This window comes from Pongo abelii, chromosome 4 (assembly GCF_028885655.2).
Source record: "Pongo abelii isolate AG06213 chromosome 4, NHGRI_mPonAbe1-v2.0_pri, whole genome shotgun sequence".
In the NCBI taxonomy this organism is placed as follows: domain Eukaryota; kingdom Metazoa; phylum Chordata; class Mammalia; order Primates; family Hominidae; genus Pongo; species Pongo abelii.
This window is the reverse complement of record NC_071989.2, coordinates 177061345-177089291: the sequence shown is the minus strand read 5'-3', so window position 1 is coordinate 177089291 and position 27947 is coordinate 177061345. Positions and strand designations below refer to the sequence as shown.

Here is a 27947-nt window from a genome sequence, read left to right as displayed (position 1 = left end):
ACCAGTAATGGCTACTGGGAGTGTGGTGGTAGAAGGATTTTGAAGCCAAATTTAATATCAGGTATAAAGAGTACTGTGACCCACTTGCAATGTCCACTCTGAGTGTGGCAGGGAGGATGGTGACACGTGTACCACCTATTTGCCATTGGTGCATTTCAGGGTAGAATGAGTACCAACCCAAGAGGGAGACCCTGCTCACAGCCTACTGCAGTTGGGCAAAGGCTGCTGAACCCTGAGACTCTGAACCACTTCCTTTCCCTGCTCCACGTCACCTTCATTGTCTCCTTTTAACTTGGGGTGGGACCCCAAATATGCATTCTTTCTAAAAGGTAACGTCCGATATTACAATAACGTCCATAAATGAAATTCATAGGTAATAATATCCTCTTGGAATTGGAGTCAAAGACTCCAGTTATCATTTCTTATCAGAGAACTAGTAAAAATTTTGTTGTTGTTTTAAGAGAAGAAATACATTCAATTTCAATAGGAAATTGCGGCTGAAAATTAACGTGCCAGAGACGAGAAGATGCTAAGGTCTCAAGTAAGGAGAACGACTCCCATTCTCGAGGCTTCTAGGCCAAAGTGGAAGAAACCCCTGACCCCTCTTTCCCTTTCAGTTGAGGAGAAAGGCTTCAGGGAAGGGGCAAAGAGAGTTTAATGCCCTGATTTCTGCTCAGGTGTAGCTCAGTCCTCTGCCAGGGGCCATCATTAGTGGTGGGTTTGCACAGGGATTACGTTTTTATATTTTATTCCAATGTGTTAGTTTTTGCAAAAAAAAAAAGTTAATTAAATGATGCTGATAACTCCTGAGCTCTGACTGACATAGTGCAATTTAAGATTCATTCTGCAAAGCCTGGTGTGTCAGGGTGGCAGCCGGGAATTCTCGCGTCTATTTTATATTGCTTAATGAAAGTGAAATGTTATCTGCCACCAGTGGTAGTCATATTTGGCTCTTAATTATTGCAATATCAATTTCACTTTTTAAAGTCAAGATTTTGTAAAAATACTGGATGGGATTTGGGTCTGCAGACCTGACCTACTTCTTTCCTAAGAACATCTGCTTTCAGTTGATTAATATAAGATCTATGTCGGGGGAAGGAGAAGGGCGGGGTGAAGGATCAAGTCGTTGGAGAGTGTAGAGCCTGAAGGATCATATGAATATGAGCTTTGGAGAAAGGCTGAGGTCACTGCTATTCCAGTCCAGGATCACAGCAGGCTGGGTGCTTAGCAGGCAACAAACCAGAATAACAGCATCACCGAGTCAGTCTATGCAGCTGGGTACAGATGTCCTACTTACAAGGAATAGGCCTAGGCTTTGTGTGCATGGTTTTAATACCACAGACTCTTTAGGTGAGCCCTTCGAGGAAAAAGTGGCGTTTCAGATGGGAGAATTGAGATGGATTAGCTCTTCTTCACACTGCAGAGTCTCAATGATGTCTCTGCGAAGCCTTCAGGGTCTCTTGTGGCATTCTCAGCCCGTCTCTCAGAGCTGCCATCATGCTGTCTGGTGATTTATGTTTGTGTGCCTGTCCCCCTCAGTTCTTTGTGAATAGGACATGATTCACTCATCTCTGAATTGCGGATACTTAGTAGAAGGCCCAGGAGAGAGTTAGGGCTGGAAAAACAGTTTCTTGAGTGAAGGAAGCAAGGAATGAGGCTGCTTCCCTTAGTGCTGGGCAGACCTTGCCTTGGACTAACTCCGATCCCTCATGTTCTGCTCAGAATTACAAATCTGTAATCAGTGAAGACTGTTGTCCTTTTTCATTCCAACTCTCTCTGTGCCACATTTTCCCCTTGAGGAAGGTGCACTTGGAGTAGCCACAGGGTTGTTTTGTTGTTGTTGTTCTAACTAAAGAGAAGTTGACTTGGGGGTACATTTGGTTTAGTTTCAGGAGGATGAGCTCATGTGGCCTGCAGTCCCTTTAGCACCCAGTTAAATGGTTGCTAGCCATTCTTGAATAGGAATGTCTTTGAGGAATGCTCCTGCTCTACAATGTTGATTTGTCTAGCATCATTGCAGAGAGTAAAAGGCCCCATGTAGAATTCATATTTCACTAATACAAGGACATCAATGACAAACTGGTTAATGAGCATCATTTCAAAGACTATTTAGATTATTCACTCCACAGGAAAACCTGAGATGCCCAGAGATATTAAAAAGGAAACTTGATAAAGATTTTCCCGAATTTTATAACTCTAATGATTTACACATCACCAATAATCAATTATGAACACAAAAGAAAGTTTTCTAATTTATCAATAATATGAAACAAATTTTGATCAGCCCTATTAAAGGAAAGACTGAAAATCCCTCTGTTCTTTCTATAGATAATGAAATTACAAAATAACTGTGATATTAAAAGATGATCAAAGATATGCAGCCAAAAAGTATAGAAAAACATGTATCATGGAAGTGTTACAGGAGTTAATTAATAAAAATACTAGGTTATTTGTCTGGATTTTGTGATGTTTGTGATAGAATTGGCTTTTCTAAACTTTGCAATTTTTTGGGTTTCTTTTCTCATCCTAAATATTCTATTTCATTTCTCATTTCATATTTACAATTTTATTTTTTTCTTCTTAGATAGAGCCTCTGAAATTGTATTAGTCTTAGGCTTCATAAAATCTGGGTTCTACCCTTGGTAAAAAGACTTTGAAAATAGTGCCAATCAGTCTCCAAAATTTTATGGGGACATTGTTTTTACTTTTATTCGGGATTGAGTGCTTCATGACTTTTCTTTCCTGACCCCCATTTTCAAAGCCTGACCACACAGGAAAAGCATTTCCGTTCTTTAAGTGGAATCACATAGTCTTCCCTAACAGTCTACCTGGTCATCAAGCAGGGTCTGTCCTGGCTGAAACTCTCAGGCAGACCTTGTCCTTGGTGATGCTTCCTTCCAATGTCTGCTGGCTTTGCCCGCCTTCCCAGGCTCCCACTTTCCCCCCACCCGGTACTAACATATCTGGGTTGGACATGTCCCTTCTCTGAAGGTCTCCTCTAATGATTGGTGCCCTTGACTCCATGCTGAAAGCACCATCAGAATGTCAGCATGGAGAAGCGGTTTAGTTGGAAAAAAGCATGTTTAATATCATAATATTATTTTATGTTTAAAAAATAAAAAAATGGAAATTTCAAAAATTATGTAAGGTGTGAGATGCTTATGTTTATTAAAAGGAGCTAAGCTAAGCTAAGAAAAGGCAGAGAGATACCGTCCCATCCCGTATAATTTACTGCCTTATATTGAGGTCTAATTCCTAAGATGTTCTAAAACTGGGGAGGGAGAAAAGATTTTGCTACGAGAGAAATTCCCCCTATAATGTTAGTGACTGACAAATTTACTCTGCTCCAGGGCTTAGGTTTTCCAAAGACCACTTGGAATGGGCAGTGGGAACTGGACTAGTAAAGATGGGATATCAGGCTTTTATGGGACAGGAGTATGGAAATGTCCTAAATGTCTGCCTAATCAGAGCACACAGGTGATAACCATTTTACCTAAGAGACGGCTCTTTGTAGCATCAGAAGTTATTTAAGTGCATAGAACTTGTCCCTGCATGTTTTGGAGAGACAAAGGAAGGAGGAAGGGGGAAGGATAGCGAGACAACCATGGAAACATTTCAATAGGATCCCAATTCAGAGGCTCAGCTCTGGGGTGGGTAAGCGAGATAGGGATGGGCACTGACTCCCGAAATTGAATCATTCAGCTGCCAACTCACAATGGAGAAAAGACATAAGCAAGACAGGTCTCTTCCTCCCCCTCCCTCCCTCTGCTGGTTGCTCTTTTGAAGAGAGGGGATTGACAGCCCTTTGTTTTCAGGTATGTAGTGGGAAGAAAAGAAGAATAAAACCAGTGTTCTTATAAAAGCTTAACTTCTAATCGGCTCTGGGTACCTGGCTGATGAAAGTAAGAACAAGTCTAAAGGCAGTTAAAAAAAAAACCACACAGCTGTCGAGGGAAACTGGGAGCCACATTCCGCCTCAAGCTGTCCTAATGTCACCACGTGGGCATGGCGTGACTTGTTCTGATTGGGCCCTTAGCTTGCACCATTGACGTTGTGGCCTCCACAACTCGAGAGACGTGGAATCAGGGACCAACTCCAACAAGAGGGAGGAGACAGGTCTGTGTTTTCTTTAATTTAAGCAACCTGTCTTGAGCACCTAGTGTGGGCCAGGACCTCCTCTAGGACTTAAAAGGACAAAGATGACCAAGGAGTCTGCTGCAGAAGTTCACATGCTTAGGCCCTAAAGACTTACATGGAAATAATGACAACAAGGCATTCAGTGGCATGAACTCTAATGGAAGATCAGAGAGTGTAGTGACTCAGAGGTGGGTGACAATGGCTTCTGCTGGGGAGATCAGGCTACATGGAAGAGGGGGCCCTGACGCTGGGCCTTGCAAGTAGATGTGATGTGGTAGATTAGGTAGGGAAGGTATTTTAAGCAGAGCAAGCAGCAAGAGTGAAGGTTTGGAGGTGGGACTGTACCAGGTGAGGGCTGATTAGCCTCTGAGCAGGAAGAACAGTGACAAAGGAGGAAGGGCCTGATGTGGAAGATTACAAGGGCCAGATGAAATACTTCCACTCTTTTTTCCTATAGGCAATGGCAAAGCACAGTGCTACCTCCACCCTACCCTGTCTTCTCCCATGGTTCTCTGTTGCCCACAGGGTGCCTGAGAAAAGGAGGCTTTCCTAGGATTAAAAAAACAAACAAAAACAACATCTTGGGAAGGGAATCTATATGGATGGGCAAGTCTAGGAAAAGTGATTTGTCTGATTGCCACTTTGGCAGCATGAGGGCTACCTGGCCTCTTCCCACATGTCTCCTTCTTGCTCTCATTGTTCACGCTCTGGTCACCACCATGCCCCCTCCTCCACTCCAGGCCTGTCTCTGGATCTCCATGGTGGTTGGCCTTTGGACCTTCAGCTCAGCTTAAAATGCACTGACTTCCCCAGGTGCCACCTCTCATGCTTACATGGGTGATTTCTGAGCCTGTGTTTCATCCCCTTCTGTACCGCAGAGCCCAGCACATGCCTGGCTCACCTCCATGCTCAATAAATGCCCACTGGATCACTGAGGCTGCAACCTCCTCGGGGTGAGCTCTTGTTTTTTCCTCTCTTTTTACTCCTGTCAGTCCCTGGCACACTCTCGGCTCCCAAGAATGCTCAGCAGCAGTTGCTGGGGGCAGGCCACTGATATTTCTCCCAGACAGGGCCTCAGAGACTCTCAAATGCAAGTGCAACCTGCAGCTCCTTCTAGGAGAGAGGCTGAGGCTGCTTCAGAAGACACCATCATCCACTCAGTTGTCAGGCCAAAATCCTAGGCAGGGCCCTTGATTCGTTTCTGTCTTTGTTCGTTCCTTACACCTGATCCATCAGCAAATCCTATCAGATTTACCTCGAAAATATATCCTAATTGGAGCACTCCTCTCTCTTCTGCTACCATTCTGGTTCAAATCACCATTGCCCCAATCCTGGACAATTGCTGCAGCTCCCCTATGGGTTTTCCTGCCTCCACTCCTGCAGCCCTACAGTCTACTCCACACACAATAGCCAGAGTCATCCTTTAAAAAAATGCAAATCGGATCATATCAATTCCACCCCATTCCCTATTTCAACCTCCATTGCTTGTTCATTGCAATACAACGTACTCTTGTCTAAGTGGTTAGTGAGACTCTGATGCATTGAGGTACCCTTCCCTGAGCTCACCACCCTCCAGCCATATTGGGCTTCTATCAGTCCTTAAATCAGCCAGGCTATTGGCTGGTATAGGGCTTTTGAACAACTTCTCTCTGCCTGAGTGCTTTTCCCTAGATCTCCCCATGGCTGACGTCTATCACTCAGATCCTAGCCAAACATCACCTAGTACAAGAGGTTTCTCCAACTAATTCATCTTACGTAGCCTCCTCATTCATGTACCCTCCCTGTCCCCCAGTTCCTGTTTCTTACTCTGTTATATTTCCCCTAAAGCAATTAAGGATACTGGAAATTATTGTTTTTTATTTGCCCACATGATTTTGTCTGTGGCTCCTTATCAGAACACAAACACAACAACAGGTGCTTTGTTTGACCCCACTTTTTTTTTTTTCTAGCCAGAAAGTCCCTGGGACATGGTATACATTCACCAAATATTTGTTGAATGAAATTTTGCCCCTTTCTTATAGATCTTATTTCTCTCTCTAATTACAGATCTCCTCTGAGTTGAGGGTCTGAAATCAACTTTCCTGGCAAGAGCATGTCTAAGAGCTTTTAGGGGTCAGTTTTTTTCCCAGCACAGAGGGGTCTGGCTTTCAGACTTAGTAGCCAGCAATGGGCAGGAGGAATCTTCCTAGGCTGGCCAGAAATTACACAGCAAAGCCTACACAGTAAAGGAAGTGCTACCCTAGTGAATGTGCAAAGATCCAGAGACTTTATAGAGAGTTAGCCAGATAGAGGTGCTCAATACAACATTTTGAATTAGCAAATGAACATTAGCGGTTCTCAAACTTTGATGTGTGTCTACAGAGCTTCTTAAAAATAAAAGACGCCTTGGTTGTTCTCCAGTCTGGAGACTAAAAGCCTTGTCTGTAAGTCAGTTGTTGACTATTGTATCAAATCTGCGTATGGTTTTTCATAGATACACAAAGCATTTTTCCCACCTCCTTATTTGACTCTGGGCCTAGGTTTTGGATCACAAGGACTATATCTTCTCTGGAGAATCCCAAATGCTGCCCCAGTTACACGATCAAACTCAGGAGTTATTGGGGGCAAGAGAGCAACAGAAGGTTGCCTGTGTGGCCATTTACCGTAACTCCAAGATGCTGGTCACATTTCGAGAGGGAAAGATGCGTCGGATGTAATTGAAGTCACCCACATAGAGGCTCCCATCGATTCCAACAGCCAGAGCCACTGGTGCCAGCAGCTTGTTGCCTTCAGCAAGGCCGTTGCAGCTGGGACAGGAAATGCTCCGGCGGCGACCGTTGCCCATGATGCTGGTGATGATGGCAGGCTGCTGGGTCAGGAACTGGTTTTCCCCAGTGCCTTTGTGTAGGATTCCTGCGGGGGTTGGAGAATGGGAGGGGTTACTGAAGCCCTCTGGGGAAGACATGTGTATTGGCCAACTGGGAGGGAGGGGAAGAGAAAAATTAGGAATCTTCAGTGCTCCGGGAGCTCTCCAACTTCTTCAGAATGTGGAGAGAGCTGCAGTGGGACAGGTGGACCCCAAATGCTGTGCCATTGGGTAAAATGACACTTGGGAGGTTAACCAAAGAAGCTTGTAATCCCAGCTTTCTGGTAGGCTGGGGCAGGAGGATCATTTGAGCCCGGGAAGTCGAGGCTGCAGTGAGCTATGATGGCACCACTACACTACACTCTGGATGACAGAGCAAGACCCTGTCTCTATTAAAAAAATAATACAATAAAAGGAGAAGGTAGGAAAATCTATGCATATTTTGGGCACTTAATGAAAAAATGACCCAGGGAAGGGGAGGTGTGACCACTTAAATGCTGAGGCTAGAGACAAGGTTCCAGAGAAGTGGCAAGGCTGTATTTGGGAAAGAAGATGTGTTCACATACCACTTTTAACATTGAGGATGTGGTGTTTGTCCAGGGACCAGCCACCGAGGTTGGAGGGTTCCAGCTCGAATCCCTGAAGGAGGGCTGTCCTTTTCTCCCAGAGAATTAGACTGGGACAGGTCTCATATTCAAACCCGACAGACACTGAAAGATAAAAGGGGTGGGGCACAGTGAGAGAACAGAGAGAGTTTACTTGATTACTCCAGAGCTCTGTAGCAAGAATGAGAAGCACGTGTTCGCAGTAATACAGATTCTGTTCCCAAAACTGACTCAACGAGGCAGGCTGATTGCTTTTCTCCTTGTGATTCTACAATATTAAATTCAGATTTTTGAGCTGAACTCAACCTTGAAACTTTACACAGTAGTACTCTGTGGGGAAGGAAAGACCTTTCCAATGAATGACTGGCTTTCAAAAATGACCCTGGTGACATGGAGGGAGGAAAGGAATCATTTGAAAACCTGACACAATTCCCCTTTAGAGATGGACAGGAGACTGTTTCTCTCAGCCTGCTGTTCACGGCATGCATTTATTATGTTTTGTGTTATTTATTTCCACTTACTAGGAGAAAGCCCTTTGGGATCGTACTGGCTCAGTAACATGGAGATTCTGGGAGCAATAGCTTGTGTAAATTAAGACACTTGGTGTGTTCACTCAGGATTCCAGAAAGTGCCAGGAGAGGCAGGCACCAGCAGGAGTACAGTCTGCCAGTTACATGGGGATTCAATGGGGAACAGAATCCAAAAGCTGTTTGTAAAAATCCTGCATTTGCCACGTGGACAAATGGGAGAGAGAGGTGGCAATGAAGGACATTAGTCCTAGCTTGGCTCCAAGCTCACGCTTCCTTGGGGCTCCATTTTCCCTACGTGTAAAATGGGTTAGGTGAAGCCTCAATTTCGCAGACAGATGTGGTAAGGAGAGATGAGACGAAGCGCTGAGATGCCATACATTTTTAATTGGAACGCTGCTCTAGAAATTTGAGGCATTGTTATTATTGCTGTTCCTACTGCATTAAACTCTTAACTATGTGTGTCACCTTTGGGGATTCTCTGCAGCTTTAAAAAATTCCTGAGATATAGAAGTGTCAATATGAATGGAGGATGCATTTTTATCTTTAAAAAACTCTATATATTTCCTAGCTTGTCCTCTGAAAATGCCAAGAAACAAAGGCCAAATGACCAGCCCCAGCAGCAAAGAGAATTGCTAGTGCCTGGCTTGTGGCCTTGATATATTATTTCTCATTAAAGGGAATCAGGGCTTCTGGAAGAAATGGCTGGAGTAAGAAATGAACACAATGACACCAGCCTACTTTATCATACTAGATAGCAAGGAAGGAATCAAAATCTATTAGGGTCATGTCAAAAGGATTTGGGAATGAGCTTGAAAAGGTGCCCACTGACCAAAGATGGGGCCATTTGGCCATTAGTGAGAATAATAACTTCAATGGATTGAAACATACTGGATGCATTTCAGTCCATGAGTTCATAACGGTATTTAAGAAACATTAATTTGCCACCACTGGATGATGAATCAACTCATTATATTGAAAACTAGTAAATAAAGGGAAATAATCAAGCATTTATCTATTCTTCCCTATTTGAACTGTACTTCAAATAACCAAGTAGTTAAGGAGAAAGCATCTCTATACAGAAGTATTTCAGCTAATAGATGAAGAAGGAAGCATAGAATTAAAATATAATTTTGCAATCCCTAATGACCAGACAGACTAGGCAATGAGCATCAATGGCTACTGAAATCTCTAAAAAATACACAGCTTGACTTTAGGTGCCTCTTGATGGAAGGACACAGCCACACCTATCAAGTTGTTCTGCCAAGACAAAAAATAAAAAAATCAAACCTGAACCTGAGAAAGCTTCAAGACCCAACTATCAATGGTCAGGAGATATAGGGAACAGACGAACAGGCAAAATAGCCATAATTATGCAATTCGAGAACCAACCAGCTAATCAACCAACCAACCAACCACGCTATATGGGAAATTCTACAGGCACACAACCCAATTTCTTCAACAAATAAATTACAAAGGTTAGAGAGAGAGAGAAAGATAAGGAAAGACGAAAGAACTTTAAAAACAGTTTAAGATAAATCAACCAATTGCAAAAGGTGGATCTTAATGGGATCTTGAGACAAAGTATTGATAGTTTATGGTATTTGTCAGGCAATTGAAATATTGAACAATGATGGGCTATGTGATGATATTAGGGAATTATTGTGTTTTTTTTGTTGTGATGATATTGTTTTTATGTTTTTAGAGTGTTCTTAGAGGTACATTCTTAAATATTACAGACGAAATGATGTGATGTCTAGGACTTACTTCAGAAAAATATAGGAGAAAGGGGAGTGGACGGGGGTATGAAAAAACAGGCCTCATCGTGAGTTGATAATGGTAGGAGCTGGAATGTATGGAAGTGCATTACAATATTTAGTATACTTTTTAATATTGGCTGTCATTTTGATATTAGCTAAAGACAGATATATGTATATGTATATATATCTGTAAATATGTATGTGTGTATATATATATATACACACACACACACACAAATATATATATATATATATTTGATTAGCCAGTGTTGTATATTAAATGCACTAGTTACCCTGGGAACTTCTTGCTACCTTGGTTAAGTTAACACCACTCACTGATGAAGCAGACCACCAGGGCTGTATCCTGAGCAGGTGTAACCTGTTAGTGGCGTGATCTTGGGCAACTTTCTTACCCTCTCCCTCCTGCCCCTTATGCACAATGGGGTTATGAGAGTGCCTACTTGAGGGGTTATTGAGAGGTTACCTGACAAAGGATTTAACACAATGCTCTCTACACAAAAGGAACGTCTGATAAACATTGACTACCAATTATAGTGAAAATTTCTGAGGTTGCTAGTTTCCTACTTTGGTAACTTATCTTTACAGTTCTTAAAATACACACTACTATTGGTGAAGAGAACACAGGATTCTGGATTTTAATTAATTCCTAGATAGCTTTCCACAAGTAGGAAGATACAAGGTAGGTTAAGATTAATCTACAGCTCACAACTCTGATAACGGTAGGACACTTCTGTTATGAAGATCTTCCATAAGGAGAGAATCGTGATTCCTTCAAAAGGCAAAGCCCTGGAACACAGCATGTGGCTTTCTGATCTCCTCAAACCCTGTTTTCTGATTATTCAGGGGAATTCCACGCCATTTACAAGTGCTCTGTCTGGAAAATGAACTATCCCCTGACCACCTCTCTCCCAACATCTTGAATATTTTCTTTTCCACTACACTCCAGCTACACTGGCCTTCTCTCTGTCTATCAAACACACCCTGCTCTTCTCTCTGCCTGAAATCCTCTTTTTCTGATTTTCATGTGGCTCCTTCTTGTCATTAAAGTCTCTGCTTAAATGCTGCCCTGCGGAGGAGCCTTCCCTAAATGCTTACCACAGTTGTCCCTCCTCCCCAATATATATCATTTACTTTTATTTTCTTATTAGCACTTATCCTGCTTGATATTTCTTTGTTTCACTTGTATTTATTATCTCAATACCTCACCAAAATGTAAACCCCATGGAAGAGGAATCTTGTCTGTCTTCTTGACCATTGTGTCCTTATCTACTGGAATGGTGCTTGGCATATCCTCGGAACTCAATAAATATGGGTAGAATTAACACATGACTAAATCCATTGATCAATAAGTGGTTGAAACCAAAACATACCAACAGCATCTGAGAGTCCATACACCCTTTGGCCATACGCATCTGTCTTGTCCCAGATGAAGGTGTAGGCCAGGTTGGGAGAAGCCTGGAATGACTTCTGGAAGAGATGTCCCTCGACAGCCACCATCAGGTGAACCCTAATGAGGTTCAGGGGCACTGTGGACTGGGTCATGGTGATCTTCAGCAGTGACTTGTACCCTGCAGTTCTGGAGCTCAGATAGCGAAGTTTCACATTGGAACCAGGGAGCTCGATTTCTTCATGAAGAACCTGGAGAGGAAACACATGGCAGACACACACCTAAAACACACCTGTGCAGATAAACTGTAACCCTGATACTGTCTGTCTGCTATGTCCCTCACTGAGGCATCACATCTTATGTGGGTGCGAGGACCACTTACCACCACTGAGAAAGAAAAACAACAACAACAAAAACTTTATCCTCCACCATAGAGTGATGGGGATGAGGTTATGATTTTTGGATTAATAATTATTCTTGGTCACTGTTGTGTTTCTTTTTAAAAAAACACACTGTTGGCAAAAGATGTAAATAAGAACAGCAGGCTTTATTGCTAGCTGCATGCAAGGAGGCCACAAGAGGCTGTAATTATATGAACCTACAACTTCCACTGACAATCCGTATAAAGCAACAGGGAGGCAATAATGTAATATGCCCTCTGTCGTAACACCGATGTAGATCATTAAAGCGCCTCTTACCATGTATCTCTGTGACTAACAGGAATAAAAAGCAATTTGCAGGTGGGTTGCACATATGTACGTTGTTTTTATTTTATTAAAAGCTCTGATGACTGCCAAAGTCTTGAACGACTATCTGCAAACATCCAGATCAGCCAAGAGGGATTCAAACTTTCATCTCTGGTGGCTATAAATTTTATCATGCTCCCACTTTTTTCACTCCCCTTTAGTATTAGTTTCTGGTCCACTCGGGGAGAGGCAGTGTCCAGTTGGTTTCGGTTAGGGAAGTCCTGAGAGTCCCGCCCTGGCACCGCCATTCCTACCTGGGTCTCAGGCACGATGGGATTCTGCCCAGGGGCAGCACTAAAGAAGGTGGACAGTGGGGAGGAGATGATGATTGGATCAGGCCGGACAAAGCCACTGAGGTCACAGCTGGGGATGGAGTTCTCCTCGGTCTTCATCACCAGGGTGTCCATGGCGTAAAAGCTGTTCCACGGCAGCCACACAGTGCGCTCCTGGCTCATGAACGGGGCTCGCTCAAAGTGTAGAGTCAAGGAGGCACCTCCATTGGCGATCAGGTCGAACCTGGAGAGGGAGTAAATGAGCTGATGAGGGGGCAGACTCACTTTTAGACAAGGCAGGATGCCTCTCCTCCTCCCGTGATGGCCGTGGGATGGGCAGAGCACAGAGGAGAGCATGGGCTTTGGAGGCAGACAGGTGGGGCTGGAACCCAAACTCTATCACTTACTAGCTGAGTGGCAATAGGCAAGTTACTAACCCTCTCCGAGCCCAAGTTTCTTCATCTGTAAAATGGGAATAATTACGCCAATACACATGGCATGGCTAAGAGTGAAACATCATGAGTGTAGAGCAGAGCTCAACAAACTATGACCTATGAGCTAAATCTGGCCCACCAACTGTTTTGGTAAATAAAGTTTTATTGGGCAGGGCATGGTGGCTTATGCCTGTAATCCCAGCACTTTGGGAGGCTGAGGTGGGTGCATCACTTGAGGTCAGCAGTTCAAGACCAGCCTGGCCAACGTGGTGAAACCCCATCTCTGCTAAAAATACAAAAATTAGCCAGGCATGGTGGTGGGTGCCTGTAGTCTCAGCTACTCAGGAGGCCAAGGCAGGAGAATTGCTTGAACCTGGGAGGCGGAGGTTGCAGTGGGCCGAGATTGCGCCACTGTACTCCAGCCTGGGTGATAGAGTGAGACTCTGTCTCAAAAAAAAAAAAAAAAAAAAAAGGGTTCATTGGCATACAGTTACACCCATTTGTTTATGTATCTTTTAGGCTGCTTTCCTGCTATAATGGCAGAGCTGAGTTGTTGGTGACAAGCCACACGGCCAGCAAAGCCTAAACTATTTACTATCTGGCCCTTTACAGAAAATGTTTGCTGGCCACTCGTGTAAAGCACTTAGCACAGTCCTAGGCTAATAGAATGTTCAATAAATAGTGTAATTATAACGATACTACGTTAGGACACAGGGAGGAGCTCATTACAGCATTCTTCTAATCAGCCTCTGCTCTGTGGCTGATTTCTTTGACAATGGTTCTTAAGCTATATTTCTGTTCATTTCTTAAGAGCTGGATGGAGGTGTATTACCTGTAAAGTGGAATAAATGTAGCTTTTTCCCAATTAACGGAAAACAAGGACGTTAACAGAGAGGTGTACTAATTTTAAGCTTTATTTTACCTCCCCTCTAGAATTTCATCTTTTTTTTTTTTTTTTTTTTTTTTTTTGGGACGGAGTCTCACTCTGGGGCCTAGGCTGGAGTGCAGTGGCACAATCTGGGCTCACTGCAACCTCCACCTCCCGGGTTCAAGTGATTCTCCTGCCTCAGCCTCCCAAGTAGCTGGAATTACAGGCGCCTGCCATGATGCCCAGCTAACTTTTTGTATTTTTAGTAGAGACGGGGTTTCACCCTGTTAACCAGGTGGTCTCGATCTCCTGACTTCGTGATCCGCCTGCCTCTGCCTCCCAAAGTGCTGGGATTACAGATGTGAGCCACCGCGCCCGGCCTTAGAATTTCATCTCTTTGAGGGCAGTGGTGCTGTCTGTCTTGCTCCCTTCAGAATCCCCAGCAGCTAAGACTACTTGGATCACAGTAAAAACTTGGTAAAAATATACTTGACTCGCTGGTTTCGTCCAATCTTAGTAACACATTTGGTGTTTTTTAGTAAATGTGAATGAACAGGGAGCATAGGAATATTAAGACAAATGTCAGAGCATGTACAGTACAATAGTTTACTTATTAATTACTTTATTTATGTGCTTATTTATTGGGCATGCACACTGCTGGGGACAGTTCTGCATAGAGTACAGAAGAGAGTCAAATATCTTGAAGCCAAGTTGTTCCTACTTGGCACGGTAGAATCAACATGAATATTTGGGGCACATGCCACTATGCAACAGATTGTGGGATTCCTCAGAGCATTCTCAAGCATGTCCTGTGACTTCCACAGCTTTACAACTTGAACAAGCTGAAGAGTAACTGATCCAGGAGGTTGGATAGATGATCTGGGAAGTGGACTTGGGGCATAATTAATCAGGAAGCAGTGGAGAGGGATGCAGAAGAAAGGGACAAATAGCATATCAAGGACTCAGAAATGTCTTCTTCTGTTGTCTCACGGGACTTCACAGCAATTGACTCAAGGATGTCAGTTCTTCAAGAATACTGGCCTGGGCATGGTGGCTCACGCCTGTAATCCCAGAACTTTGGGAGGCCGAGGTGGATGGATCATTTGAGGTTAGGAATTTGAGACCAGCCTGGCCAACATGGTGAAACCCTGTCTCTACTAAAAATACAAAAATTAGCTGGGCGTGGTGGTGGGTGCCTGTAATCCCAGCTACTTGGGAGGCTGAGGCAGGAGAATCGCTTGAACCCAGGAGGCGGAGGTTGCAGTGAGCCGAGATCGTGCCATTGCACTCCAGCCTGGGCGAGAAGAGCAAGACTCCATCTCAAAATAAAAAAACAAAACAAAAAAACAAAACAAAACAAAAAACCCACTGGCTTCTAAGAATGAACAAGGGCCAGAGTAATTTTGTAAGGCACACATCTGCCATCCTGTGCTTTAAAATAATAAGATTTGGCTGCAGAAATCTATGAGTGAGATATCAGAAATTTCATGAATATTGAAGATTTGGTATGAATCCTTAGACTCCTTGTTTGGGTTTCAGAGGTGGGAGAGTGAAGTTAGGGCTCCTGGGGGCTGGTAATTGTTGAAACTGCCTATAAGGCTACCTTAGGGCATTAGAAAGAAAATAAGTCCAGACTCTTCGCCAGAGAAAGGTAAAAAATCCCTGTTCTTACTTCTGTGATACATCCAAGATTTTCCAGAGTGCATTTTACAGAAAGAGCGTTGGATCAGATTTGCAGCCACAGTTCCCTTTTCATTTAAAACAGAATGCCATAATTGTCTGTGTGTCTGTGTGTTTTTTAGCCCAGAGTAAGTCAGTGTTTTCTCCCTCCCATAGATTTCTTTTCTTTTTCTTATCTTTTTCTTTAAATTTCTACTCTATGCCCAAATGGATTAAGGAAACGACAGAGCTTTCATCTTGATAGAGGCTGAACGGGTACACGTTTCCAATCAGAAGATAATAGGGAAAGGTTGCCTCCTTCACACAGCAGGGTGACTGCTAAATGTATTTAATTAGACTTCTCTGATTACACGCCACCCCCTCCAAACAGTAGCGAAAACAACACAACTCCTAAAGCCACAGATGAAAGCAGAAGGGGATCACCACAGGACACTATGTCATGTGGATTCCTGTCACCCAGCACTGCCTTTGATTTAAAACAGGAGTTCGTTTCTAAGAGCTACCTTCCCTTCTTTTTCTAGAATCTGCCTCCACCCCAACACACACACACACACACACACACACACACACACATACACGTGCATTGACCTGACATTAAAAAAATGAGGTGGCTGTGAGCTGTCCTAGGTAAGCTGCCTTTCCTATTTATTTTCTGTTTTTGATGTCACATCAAAAAGCATGAAATGTCTTTGGGGGAATCCTCACTAGGGGACAGGCCTGGTGGACATTCCAGTCCACCAGGGGGAATCCTGTGGTTCCAAGCCAACAGCACCATCTGTCCCTTTGCACACACGTGTGGTCCTGAGTAGGTCCGAGACCCACAAAGCTACTTACGTGCCATCCTGACGGGTGATGGTGTAGCCGTATTTTGGGTACTTGACAAAAGACACGTTCACACCGACCAGGGGAGTTCCATCTGTAGTTACTACTTGGCCTCGGATGAGAGAAACCAAGCTGAGAAAGAAAGAAACAGAGGTCTTTGAGCCACATGCCGGAGAACAGAGATAATTCCCCACTGCCTCTGCTCCCTCATCCTCATCTGGTCCCTCAGGCGAGGAGAAGGCTTTCAACATTAACTTCTGGCTTTGCACAATCATACTAGTGACATTTTGGGGTGAAATCCATGGGCAGCATCTCCCATCACTGAGCTGGGCCATGGGGTCTCCTGGGCACCCGCCTTCCACTCTTGGCCTTCCTCCATTTCTTGACATTGTTTGGCTTTTGTTTGGCCTGAGCTGCAGGCTGTCCCTCATCATTCCCAGGTGCTCCTTAGCCTGGCACCGAGAGTGTCATACTCGGGTGAGAGCTTCCACATCTGGCTGCTTATTTCCATTTTTTGGCTTTGGAGGATGGCCACGTTACTCTTCTAGAGGCCAGAATGTCAGAGTGGGTAGAGGGGAGCACAGAGAGTTTTATGGCTGGGAAATACACATGCATTGTCTTTTGCTGCCCTCTAAGAGCAAAATTTCTCATAATCCATGAGGGTCTGAGGAACAGAGAACTTTGGAGATATATAGAGCAAAACCCTTCAATATACGCATTCAATCAAAATGTGTATATATCTATATACGTTTTTTTTTTCTGCTAGAAATATATTGGATTCTGGATTCTGTGTTACTACATATTTCTCTTATGTCAAATTCCTGCTATCTTGAAGGGTTTTGAAATCCTACCAATTTATTTCCAGTGTTACAGAACATCTCCCTCTTTCCAGACACAGTAACTAGAACTTTCCCACAAATCCCAGTTTCCAACCAGCTACCCCTGGGAAAGTCCTATAAAGCCAGAGAGATGCTACCATATTCTGCTCAAAGTCCATGGAGGGAGAATGTGCATGTCTCCTCTCATCTGAATTCTCTTGACTTCACAGAGAAATGGGACAACAAGAAGCTCCACTTCTGCACTGAGCCCCCAGCAGACTAGGCAATTTGGCAAAAGAAGAGAGGTTCTCAGGCTCCCACGGTCCTGGACACACTCCTAGTTTCTGAACTAGGTGATCAACTGACCCGTCCTTTGCCAGAATCTTGTCAAAGTCGGCTTGATTTTTGGAATGCACTTACTTTTGCATTCCCGGGTGTCCTGAAAACCGGAGGGATGCTGTCTCCATGCATCTCTCTTTTTATTAGCAATACCCCCAGCTGTTCAACTCCAACCCTTTGATGATCTCAGGAGTGTTTAGACTGTTCCACTGACAGCTCTAATTGTCTGCTACTGGCTGCCTAACAAATGAATGCCATTTTTAGCTGGTTTTAACCACAACGCTAGACTCTTTTAAAGTGGAAAACTAATTTATGAAAATAATCCTTTTGTTCAATTCCATTTTCTTATCTTAGCTCGGACTAAGATTTCTTTAAAACCTTACCAGACACTATTTTAAAATCAGTGATGTGTGTTGACGACCACAAGGTACACAGTGCTCGTGATGAGAAAACAAAATTGAAAGTACATTCCACAATGGAGTCCCCCCACCCTTCCTTTTTTCTACAACTGCTATTTCTTTTAAATCATTCCTGTAGCAGAAGGCTTTGCAGCGTGCCATAGGAATAACAGGAGTAGTGTTGCCTGTGATTTCTATCCTCTGTTTTTCAAATTCTTCCTTGCTGCTGCCTTCCTATCGTTTCCAGGCAGTCAATTTGCAGAAAAGATTCAGCTAAGACATACTATCAGTTCATTTCTATTTATGATTATTGATGTGTAACAATTATCACATTATCTAGATAGTGAGATCTGCTTTATAAATTATAGTGGTGGAGTCAAGGCATTTTAGTTATTTTTGTATGCCATTATCTAGGGGAACGCCTTTTTAGAAGTCTTGAATTTTCAAGTTCTTTTTTACTCTTAGCTTTGTCCTTCGTTATTTGTAAGATGATAACGTACTGGAATTCACACGCTTACTGAACTTCAACCTATGTCTTGGAGTTAAATTTCATATTTCTGAATTATGTATCCATGCAGACAGCTGGAGAGCCTGGGCTCATTTGGGAGGTGCCATTTTATTGTTTACATTTAAAGCTTCTGAGACGCTTTCTCTAAAGCATCTTTCTTTCAGGTCTCCTGGGCTGGCATAGTCTACCAAATATTCTGGGGTTCCTGACTGTTCACCTGTATTTTGGCTCTAGCTCAAGATGCCTTCTGGAAGTGGTAACCATTGATGAGGAGAATCAGATAAAATTAGAAGGGCCAGGTGAAGAAAGCATGAAAGGGAGAATATCAGGAAATGACTGGATTTAGGGTAGAAATAATGACAGGTTAATGAGGAAGCAGACTGAAACAGGCCTTCAGAGGATGCATTTTCAGTATAAGCAAACTACAAACCCCACTGAAATGCTTATGGCCCAGTGCAAGCTCTGCCCAGTCACGGGTCTCTAGCAAGATGAATTATGTTCATAATTAAAAGGAAGCATACTTACAGAATCTGTTCTAGAGTTAGGATTTAACAAGCAGAGTAAATACTTTTTATTTATCAGAGATCTGTGGTTTCTTTTATTTTCTTGAGAGGTTCTTCTACTAAAAGAAACAGTAATAATACTGTGTATAATATATGTTAAAGTCAAATAAAATAGAAAGATTAATCTCTAAATTTAAAATGTTTTATTTGGGAAGCAAGAATTGCAATTCAGGGCATATGCATGGGGGTAGTCTTCAGGATGTCTGAAGAACAAAGAGAAGTGTGGAGGTTTTATAAGGAGAAAAGTTACTTATTCTTTTGAGAGAAAGTTCACTGGGACTGGTAAAGTTTTGGCGATCTGGTGAGTTCCGACTGGTGAATGATGGTGGTGGGTAAAACTAGTCTTAGAGTCATAGTAGGTTGTTTCTGTCGCTATTAGATCAACTGGCTTCAGGTTACACCAGGCAGTTTCAGTAGCCAGGCCTGGGGAGAATTACATTTCTAGGGCAATGTTATGTGCCCAGAGTGCTTTTTCTTCCTGGCTTCTTGACTCTGCTTTAGTTGGGTATGACAAGAATGACCCAATTCATCTGATCAACTTTTACGTATTTAATAGTTATCTTAATTTTATTAATCAAGAAAATGAGCTTTATGAGCCCAACATGATATCACTAGGAGGTGTCAGGGCTGAAATAGAAGAGGGCTGAGATTATTTTTACTTTTCTATTATTTCTTTTTCTAGTTTATTTTTAGTAAAATGAGAACAGAGAGAAGCAAAAGTTGTTGGCCTAAGGTGACCTTGTTAAGACACTCATATTCAAAAGAGCTGCAGGAATTGGGGCTCTCCAACTTTCCAGAGAGCTCGAAGAGGCTGTAGAATCAGCTGTGCTGACACCCATTCCTTTCCCATCCCACACTCACTGGCCTCTCTCGGTTGGGGACCAATGAAAGGCTCATGAGAGGGGCTCCAAGAGAATCACTTATAAAGTTAAGGGCTTCTGTAAGAAGGGAGGTCTAGTATTTCTTCCCTGCTTGGAAGCCGAGAGAAGTAGCATACTTCCGGAGTTGCTCCTGGGCCTACCTGAATAAGGCTAAAGAGAAATAAGACAAAGATGGCACAATGGGGGTCGTCAGGGCTGCAAAGGGGCCAGGACCATCCTACCCAAGTTCCTAGTACCTAGAAGTTTTGTGAAAAAGGACCTGACCAGCAGTTTTTATTTCTTGATGTGAAGGACCACAGAGATGGGGCGGGGCATCCCCAATTAGACCATGCTCCTCCTTCTTGCATCAGCATGCACCATCAACATCTGGACCGGGACCAACTGAGAGGAAGATCAAGCATGGCCAAGCCATAAGAAGACCCCCAGCCTCTCCTACCCCTCCTCTCTACCCTCAGAATCATATGTAGTGCATAGAAAAGAGGAGGGGATGGGGTGGTGGGGAAGTGTCTCCAAGACAAACCTTCCCCTTGCTCTCTTCTCCAGGAGCACAGTTCTAACTTGTCCTGGGGTGAAGTTGAAGACAAAATGAATCTAGAACTTGACCCTAGAATATTCATAAGTCTCAAATTAGCAACTAAGAGCAATAATAAACTGGAGAGAATGAGGGGTGAAATGCAGTGGCACAGTGGCTTGCACGCAGTAGGTAATCAGGAGAGGTAATAGATGGGATTGTTGTGTGGATTAGAGATAATCTATACAAAGTCTCTGGCTCAGCCTAGGTGCTCAATAAATCCTTGCAACCAACATCATCTTGACTCTAAGTTGCCACCGAATGATAGGTTATGTTATCAAGTTAATAACAGCTTTCAAAAATACTCTATTGAATGAACTGTTTCAGCAATGCTCGAACAAAAGCCACTATCAGAGGCATTATAAAGGGAGATTTAATATAATGACAATAACATCATAAAATAACAGATTTTAAAAATGATTTAAAAACCAGGGAATCAACAGGTGTCTCCAGCAGGTTCTGGGTTAAAGATGTTGACATCCTGCAAAGACACTAGGGCTCTGTTCTGGAGTCCAACACAAAGTGAGGAAAGGGCACTTCTCTGAGGCCCCCTTGGAGGGAGCTGCCTCTAGGGGGGCAGATTCCAGGCCAATTGGGTCCCCGGGAAAGCTGGAGCACTGCCTCTGGCTCCAAAAGGAAGAAAATCAGTGACTTCAGCAGTTTGCAGGGACAGAGGGTGCCTACCTGCTGTTGAAAGGGTTCTCTCCAGGAATGATGTGGGTGCTATCCTTGCCTGCCAAGAGCTTGATACGGTCATAGAAGGACTTCACTGTGGGCCAATCCGTCTGGCCCTGCTGAATGATGTCCAGTGGGTCCCGGGACCCCCGGCAGAGCAGGCTGTTCTGACAGGCTGACTGCAGGCAGCAGTCAGGGTCCAAGCAATCCACCAGGCCATCTGGAACGGCAGAGGCAGAGCCAGAGTCAGCGGATTTCATGGCATAAAGCTGTTTGGAGACACTAACACCTTTGTTACCAGCACAGGCATGAGCAGCATCAAACGGACCCATGGGCCTGAGGTGGCAGGTTTCACACAGCAAGTCTCATCCAATTCCAATCCATACACATAGAAAATAAAAGACTGAAAGGAAATAATTTAAAATGTTGACAAATGGTTATCCTCATGTAGCAGATTAGTGTGCTTCTCTTCTTTATTGTGCTTTTCTGGAATTTCTACTTTTTTCTACTATGAACAAGTATTATTTGAGTGGGAAAATAAAAACAAAAACTTTGCCTTTGAACAACACAGCACAGCAAATTACCCACAGTCAGTTCCCAGGGGTCTGTGCTAATGGGTGCACAAGCAAGCAAAATGTATGGAATTTCTGGCTGGGCATGGTGGCTCACACCTGTAATCCTAGCACTTTGGGAAGCTGAAGCAGAAGGATCACTCGAGCCCAGGAGTTCGAGACCAACCTGGGCAACATAGTGAGACCCTGTCTCTATTAGAAATACAATTTATTTAAATCAAATTAAAAAAAGCTAAAATGCATGGAATTCCTTAAATCTCACTTTAGTGGAGAAAAGTATTCTATCCCAATCCCTCTGAGCCAGGAACGGAACTGCTGACCAATTGGAAACCCAGGTGCTGAGGGTTTTACATTTTCTAGGAAATGTGGAGAAATGGCTTTGGCTTGGGAATCTGGAAATTAAGCCTGCAGTTTCCGCAGTAGTTTCTGGTTCCGTCTTCCCGCATGCCCTTAGGACTCGGAACATTATTATGCACTTGCCTGGAGTCCTGTGCCTCCATCCCTTTACCTGGGCTGAGTCCTATTTACTCAACTACCATTCAACAAATATTTGAGTGGTGTCCACGTGCTGGAAACAAGAGAGAGAGCAAAGAACCATGGAGGCTGTCTTTAAGGAGCTAATGGTAGAGTGGGGGAAACTGACAGGACTGACTCATCCTTTAAGATCAAGTTTAGGTGTGGCCTCTTCTTCCAGGAAGCCTTCCGGATGACGCCCCTGGCCAGATTATTGCTACAAACTGAATGTCTGTGATCCTTCAAAGTTCAATGTTGAAAACTTAACTCCCAATGTGATGGTATTAGGAATGGGGCTTTTGGGAGGTAATTAAGTCATGAGGGTGGGGGTGGAACTCTTATAAATGGATGAGTGTCCTTATAAATGAGACCCCAGAGAGCACTTTAGTACTCTTTCTGCCATGTGTGGACACAGCAAGAAGACTGCAGTCTATCAATCAAGAATCAGGGCCTCACCAGACACTGAATCTGTTGGTGCCTTGATCTTGGACTTCCCAGTCTCCAGGACTGTGAGAAATAACTGTTTGTTGTTTAAGCCACCTAGTCTATGGTATTTTTGTTGTAGCAGACCAAACTGACCAAGATAGTTAGGAATCCCTGTTCTGTACATCCCTGAATCAGAGGTTCTTAAAGCATTCTGCATCAGAATCCTGCAGGAAGAATAAATGGCCCACCCCACATCTCCCCAGGGAGAGCCTCCGGGAGCAGACCCTGGAATCTGCATTTTAAACATGATTCTCGGGTGATTCTAACACACAATACGATTTAAAAACCATTGTTAATGCCAACTTTCTTACAGTAGAATTAATGACCTCTTAATGCTCGCCTCCCTATTGGAAAATGAGCTCTTTGAAGAGAAAAATGATGTCTTATTAATTTTATATTCATTCCTCTCTTAGTACCAAGCACAGAATCGGGCACTCAACAGATGTTTGTTGAATGAATAAAATGACTGTTTCCCATTCCTCACCTGTCTGTGAGGGCGGAAGATGGGAATGTTTAGGGCAGTGTTTGCTCCTTGGAATTTCTGATAAGAACAAATTCGTTAGTCAATCCTTATTCACTCAGCTGGGAGCTGATTGAACACACGGTGGAGAAGCTTGGAGAATAACTTGCTTGCACCTCCTGGATTTGATAGCAAGGCATTTTTTTGGACCATAATTAGAATCATGGAAACATGCACTCAAACCCTGGGCTGTGCCTTGACAAACACTTGTACTGGAACGCTGAATCAGAGGCCTGGCTGGGTGCTTTAAATTTACTACAATGTAATTTTTTGGCATTACCCTTTTCGTTTGGTTCCGCTAATGAAAATGAAATATGTAATTTCACCAAAGTTCCACTGTAATTTAGCAATTAATGTGCAATTATTTTAATGCATTACTTTCTTTTTAGCAAACAAACAAATTAGGAAGTTGCATGTTTTGCCTGGCTTTAAATTACTAAAACTAGCCTCTCATTTTCCACATGGGCAAATGGTGCTCATGTGCCTCGTAACACATTTAGATTTACACAATTTCCTAGAAATGCAGACACAGGAGGGTGAGCAGGCAGGCACACTTTAGATTGAGAGACTTTCGAAATCAAGGCTCTGAACATCTCGGGCTGATGTGCTGGCTGAATCGGATACTCCCCAGTTCTCTAGAGCCTGGCAAACCTCAGACCCTAGAAACAGCACTGGAGATTGTATCTTAGTAGCAGGATGATATCCAGGCATTGTTTCAGATCCACATTCAGGCTGTCCAATCTGGAGGGCCATTGGCAGAATAAGAAAAAGAAGAAAAAAAGTGCATAGAATTCTGCCTTGAACATCACTGTCCATTGGCTGCCTTCACAAGACAGAAGGGCTCTACCACGGAATGCCTGTTTCAGATTTAAAAAATAACCTGCTGAGATATGCTGGCAGGGCTTCATTCAGCAGCCACAAGAAGCTTCTCAGGTGAGAAGAAACCCACTGCTGTTAGCACTACAGATTTCTTTAAGGTCACCGGCCTCTTCCGATTAGGGGTACCATCCATCTCTGGTGGCCTTTCCCTCCTGAAGCTGGGGAAATATTTCCTCCCCCTCCAACCCATTTACCACCCGCTCCATATAGCCGCCTTGAAGACCTCTTTGGGCTTGAAGAATAACTTAAGACAGTTTTCCTATTAAGTGCTGAACATTTGCCTCCCCCTCCCCCTCCAGCCTGTCACTCTTTCCGGGCTCGTGACTGCTTCAGAATTGTGAACCTCAAATTTCCCCACCGTTTTGTTGATTCTGGGCTTTTGATTCAAGGGCCTGTCTGGCAGGAGATGGCCTAAACACATCAGCAATAGCAGATGACAAATGCCAAAACAGAAAAAAAATAGGATACAAATGATTTCCTCCTACATATTTACATTTACCTGCTCCAGAGATTGTGCATTTGGGGTTCTACCCGTTATTAAGTAGGAGCCTACGTTATGCCTATAATGACCTCATCATGCTGCGCGATTATGGGCTGCAGCCGCCAAACACTTTCAGACGACACTGAACTTTAAATTGGCACTCCAATCTCCCAGTGGCCTGTCAGTCATGAGAATCGCGTCTTTATGCCAGCAAGCCCCTTGGATGGAGTCTGACATTGCAATCTTCAGTAAATTACCCTGTCACTGACAATCTTGCAGTTATCTCGCAAACAATCAAGCAGGCAATCAAACTGTTCTGAATTGCCAGTTCAGGACCTGAGAGGTGGCCGATGTCTCCATTCAACAGCAGAGGGAAAGCAGCCCGGCCCCCCTATGACATTGGATGATTTCTTTATTTATTTATCTGCCTACTTATTTGTTAGTCTGGTTGGCTTTTTCCTGGGGAAGGGGGTGACGATGGTGGGAGAGGTTTGCGGAGTCCTCAAAAAGGGCACAATACTGACTCAGCGGTTATGGGAAAGCAACTTAGGCCTTCCCAATCAGCCCATGCTGCGGTGGCTCATGTCTGCTTAATCTTACTTCACTCAGTGAAATGGGGCCAAAAGGAATTATCTAGGTGTTTTCTGTCAGAACGGACGCTAAATCACAGCTCTGGCTCTATTCTACTCATACACGTCGTAAGCTAATTGTAATGACAATTTCAGAGAAATGTGATCATGGAGAAACTTTCTGGGAATGATACCAAGGCATTCTATTTATTGCTTTTGATAAAGCAAATCAGAGAGATTCTTCCATAACAGTTCTGGCAACGTGAAACAGGTTCATTAATGCTGAATTGAAACCTTTGGATTAGAAGTCCCAAGGTAAAAAGCCAAAAAGTCTACACAGCATCAGAGGTGAGAGCCTGGCCTCTGGAATCAGATGGATTTGGGTTTGAAGCTCATCTCTGCTAGTTCCCTGGCTGTGTGAGCTTGGAAAGTTAATCAGCCTTGCTGGGTTGTAGTTTCCTTGCATTAAAAACTGAGTTATAATTGCACATATGCCATAGGGTTATGTGATGGAGAATAAATAAATTTATATATATATAAATTCAAATATATATATATATGTCAGTCTGGTATATAGTATATGTCCAGTGAACTATAACTATAACCAGAAACTCCCTGAAGTCTTCCACTTTTTCATTTAAAAAAAAACAGATGCAAAAGTAAATGAAATTAATATTCCCTTATATTTAGAGTCATTTACTGGTATAGGCTGTGGGCTGGTTGAATCTTGGCAAGAATACTTTATTTCCAAATAGTGATAGGTTAATAATACTAATAATTAATAGTAATAACAAATACTATAGATTGAGCAGAATTTACATTTTTTTAAATTTAAAGATTCATGGAAATCCTGCAAAGCAGAATAATGTAACTCTTAAATTCAGATTATAGAACAGGGTGTCTGGGTTTGAATCTCAGATTGGCTATTACCCAGCTGTTGACCATGGGCAATTAACTGCTCTGTGCTTCAGTTTCCCTCATGTATAAAATGGAGATGATGATGATGATGGTGGTGGTAGATAGTGCTGCTGGGAGGGTTAAAGCAGTTATTGTCTGTATAGTACTCAGAGCAGTGTCGTATAATGAATGCTCAGTACACTGTCTTAGCACAATTATCACCATGCCACCCACTCTATACCCACCTATAGAGGATGCAACTGAGGCTTGGAGAAGGTGAATATCCAAGTGGCTAAGAAGCAGCTATGAATAAAAAGTAGAGAAAGGCAACCGATGAGATTATCACCCTTTGTCTTCATTATTAGGAGGGGTGACACTTCCTTCCCCAAGGATGTCTGAAGACAAGGCAGTGGACACCCATCAACAGGGGTAAGTGTGGGCAGCTGTGAGATTTAATCACTTCTGAAGGCCTGTCTACTCCTACAGCTGGGAAAGAACGCGGCTGGTTGAAATGAGCATCTGAAGAGGAATCAGCATGAGAAACCAGATGCCTGGGAATTTATCCCTGGCATTGTAGGCTGCAGAGGACCACACTATTTACCTGTGAGACACAATCCCCTTTCAGCTGTTTACCATTGGCGCAAGGTGGCGCTTACTTTTGTGCTGGCTATAGGTTTTTGTCAGCCGTTTCAATCCTGTCTAGTGTACTCTGCTAGATTTTAAAAGGAGCTCCTAACTAGTGAAGAGATTCAAGCTCAAAGCCTTCATTAAACACTTGCTAGTAAAGCTACACTCAGGAGGAAGGAGGCCCTGTGTCGATGGAGAGGCTCTAAAGCAGCCACAATAAGCATCTGGATCCTTTGGAGTTGGCTGAACCATGCACACCTTTGTGCCTGGAGGAGGCTGTGTGAGTTCTTGCATCATCATTCTCATAGGAAATGGCTCAAGGAATGAGAAGATGTTGATTTCACTTATTTGCTTCTTTGATCTTCTGGGCAGCTTATAGAGAAACTGAATGGAAGCATTTTGTTCAACTTTTCTCCCTGTAGCTTGGTTTGCAAGTGAGTCTCTCTCCAACCTGCATGAACTCCATGGCTTTCCTAGGTATTAAAGGCTCCAGAGGAGCACCTACATTTACTTTTCTAAGTTTCATTTTGTGACAGAGTGGTAGAGATGGCCTCTAACAAATCACTGCAGGTGCTGTGGATGGCTCTGCTAGTGTCTGCACGCAGCTGCTGGTTGGGGACTGGTCAGAAGCTCAGATTTAAAAATAAGCTGCACTCTTTGCAGTCATGGTTTCACAGATCAAGCACCAAATCTACCTTTCCTACTCATTGGGCCGGGAGGCCATAGAGTGGATTGGTTAAAAACATGAGCTTTGAAGAGTACTCTCTGACCCATCGATAGGATGTTCAAGAACAGTCAAAGTTAGCCAGTGATGATAGAAAGTTAGAAATTGTAGTTACCTTGATGAGAAGGTATTAGTTGGGAAAGGGCACAGGGAAACTTTCTGGGCACTGGGAATGCTCTTGATCTTCATTTCAGTCACCTGGCTCCCCAGGTGACTTGACAAAGTGAGGTCAGTGATGATTATACCCACAGGAGTGCTGGGAGGATCAACAGAGGCAATCCACGAGAGGTCCTTACAACAGTTGTGAGCACCTTGTCACCTACTAAGTGCTTCTGAGTCATTTCTATTTTTTTTCTTTTTCTTTTTCTTTTTGAGTCTTCTTGGCATCATATAGGTTTGTTTACCTATACAGAGCTAGGTGCTCACCAAGCTGTCACTTCCCCAAGGAAAGTCTGGGTAGTCAGGGGGTGAACCCAGTAACCCGGGGTCGTTTTTGATATCAGCTAATAATGATGAGGAGGTGAAAAATTAATGCAGCAATAAAAAGTAGGGAAGAAGCAATAAGTTGGGGCAAGAAAGATGAAATCTGGTTGTTCGTGATGGAAATGAAGAAGGTGCAGGGGTCCTGGAGGGCACTTAATGCTGGTCAGCAAAGGCCAAAGGCTCCTGCTGAATTTGAGTTAGAGATGGAAAGAGTTTCCTCAGTAAAAAGGGGGAACCATAGGATTGGTTTTGTCTTGGGAGTTAGTTTGTTTTGAGGTAAACTCCTGCAGGGCATGCCTAAGGTATGAAGCACCCCAGTCAAAGGGCATTTTTTTTTTT

At 43.4% G+C, this 27947-nt stretch overlaps 1 protein-coding gene across 19 annotated transcripts in view; it reads right to left on the bottom strand.

The window, feature by feature from the left end:
* TENM2 (teneurin transmembrane protein 2) overlaps nucleotides 1-27947 on the bottom strand; it is a 1285801-nt gene that overhangs the window by 55077 nt on the left and 1202777 nt on the right. For all 19 annotated transcript variants that reach the window (XM_054556187.2, XM_054556189.2, XM_024247419.3 and 16 more), the window contains 6 exons: nucleotides 20867-21077; nucleotides 16117-16236; nucleotides 12283-12544; nucleotides 11266-11533; nucleotides 7549-7692; nucleotides 6780-7029 (listed from right to left, as the gene is read on the bottom strand). In XM_054556187.2, the coding sequence (XP_054412162.2) occupies nucleotides 6780-7029; nucleotides 7549-7692; nucleotides 11266-11533; nucleotides 12283-12544; nucleotides 16117-16236; nucleotides 20867-21077 (1255 nt within the window). The remainder of the gene's footprint in view (nucleotides 1-6779; nucleotides 7030-7548; nucleotides 7693-11265; nucleotides 11534-12282; nucleotides 12545-16116; nucleotides 16237-20866; nucleotides 21078-27947) is intronic.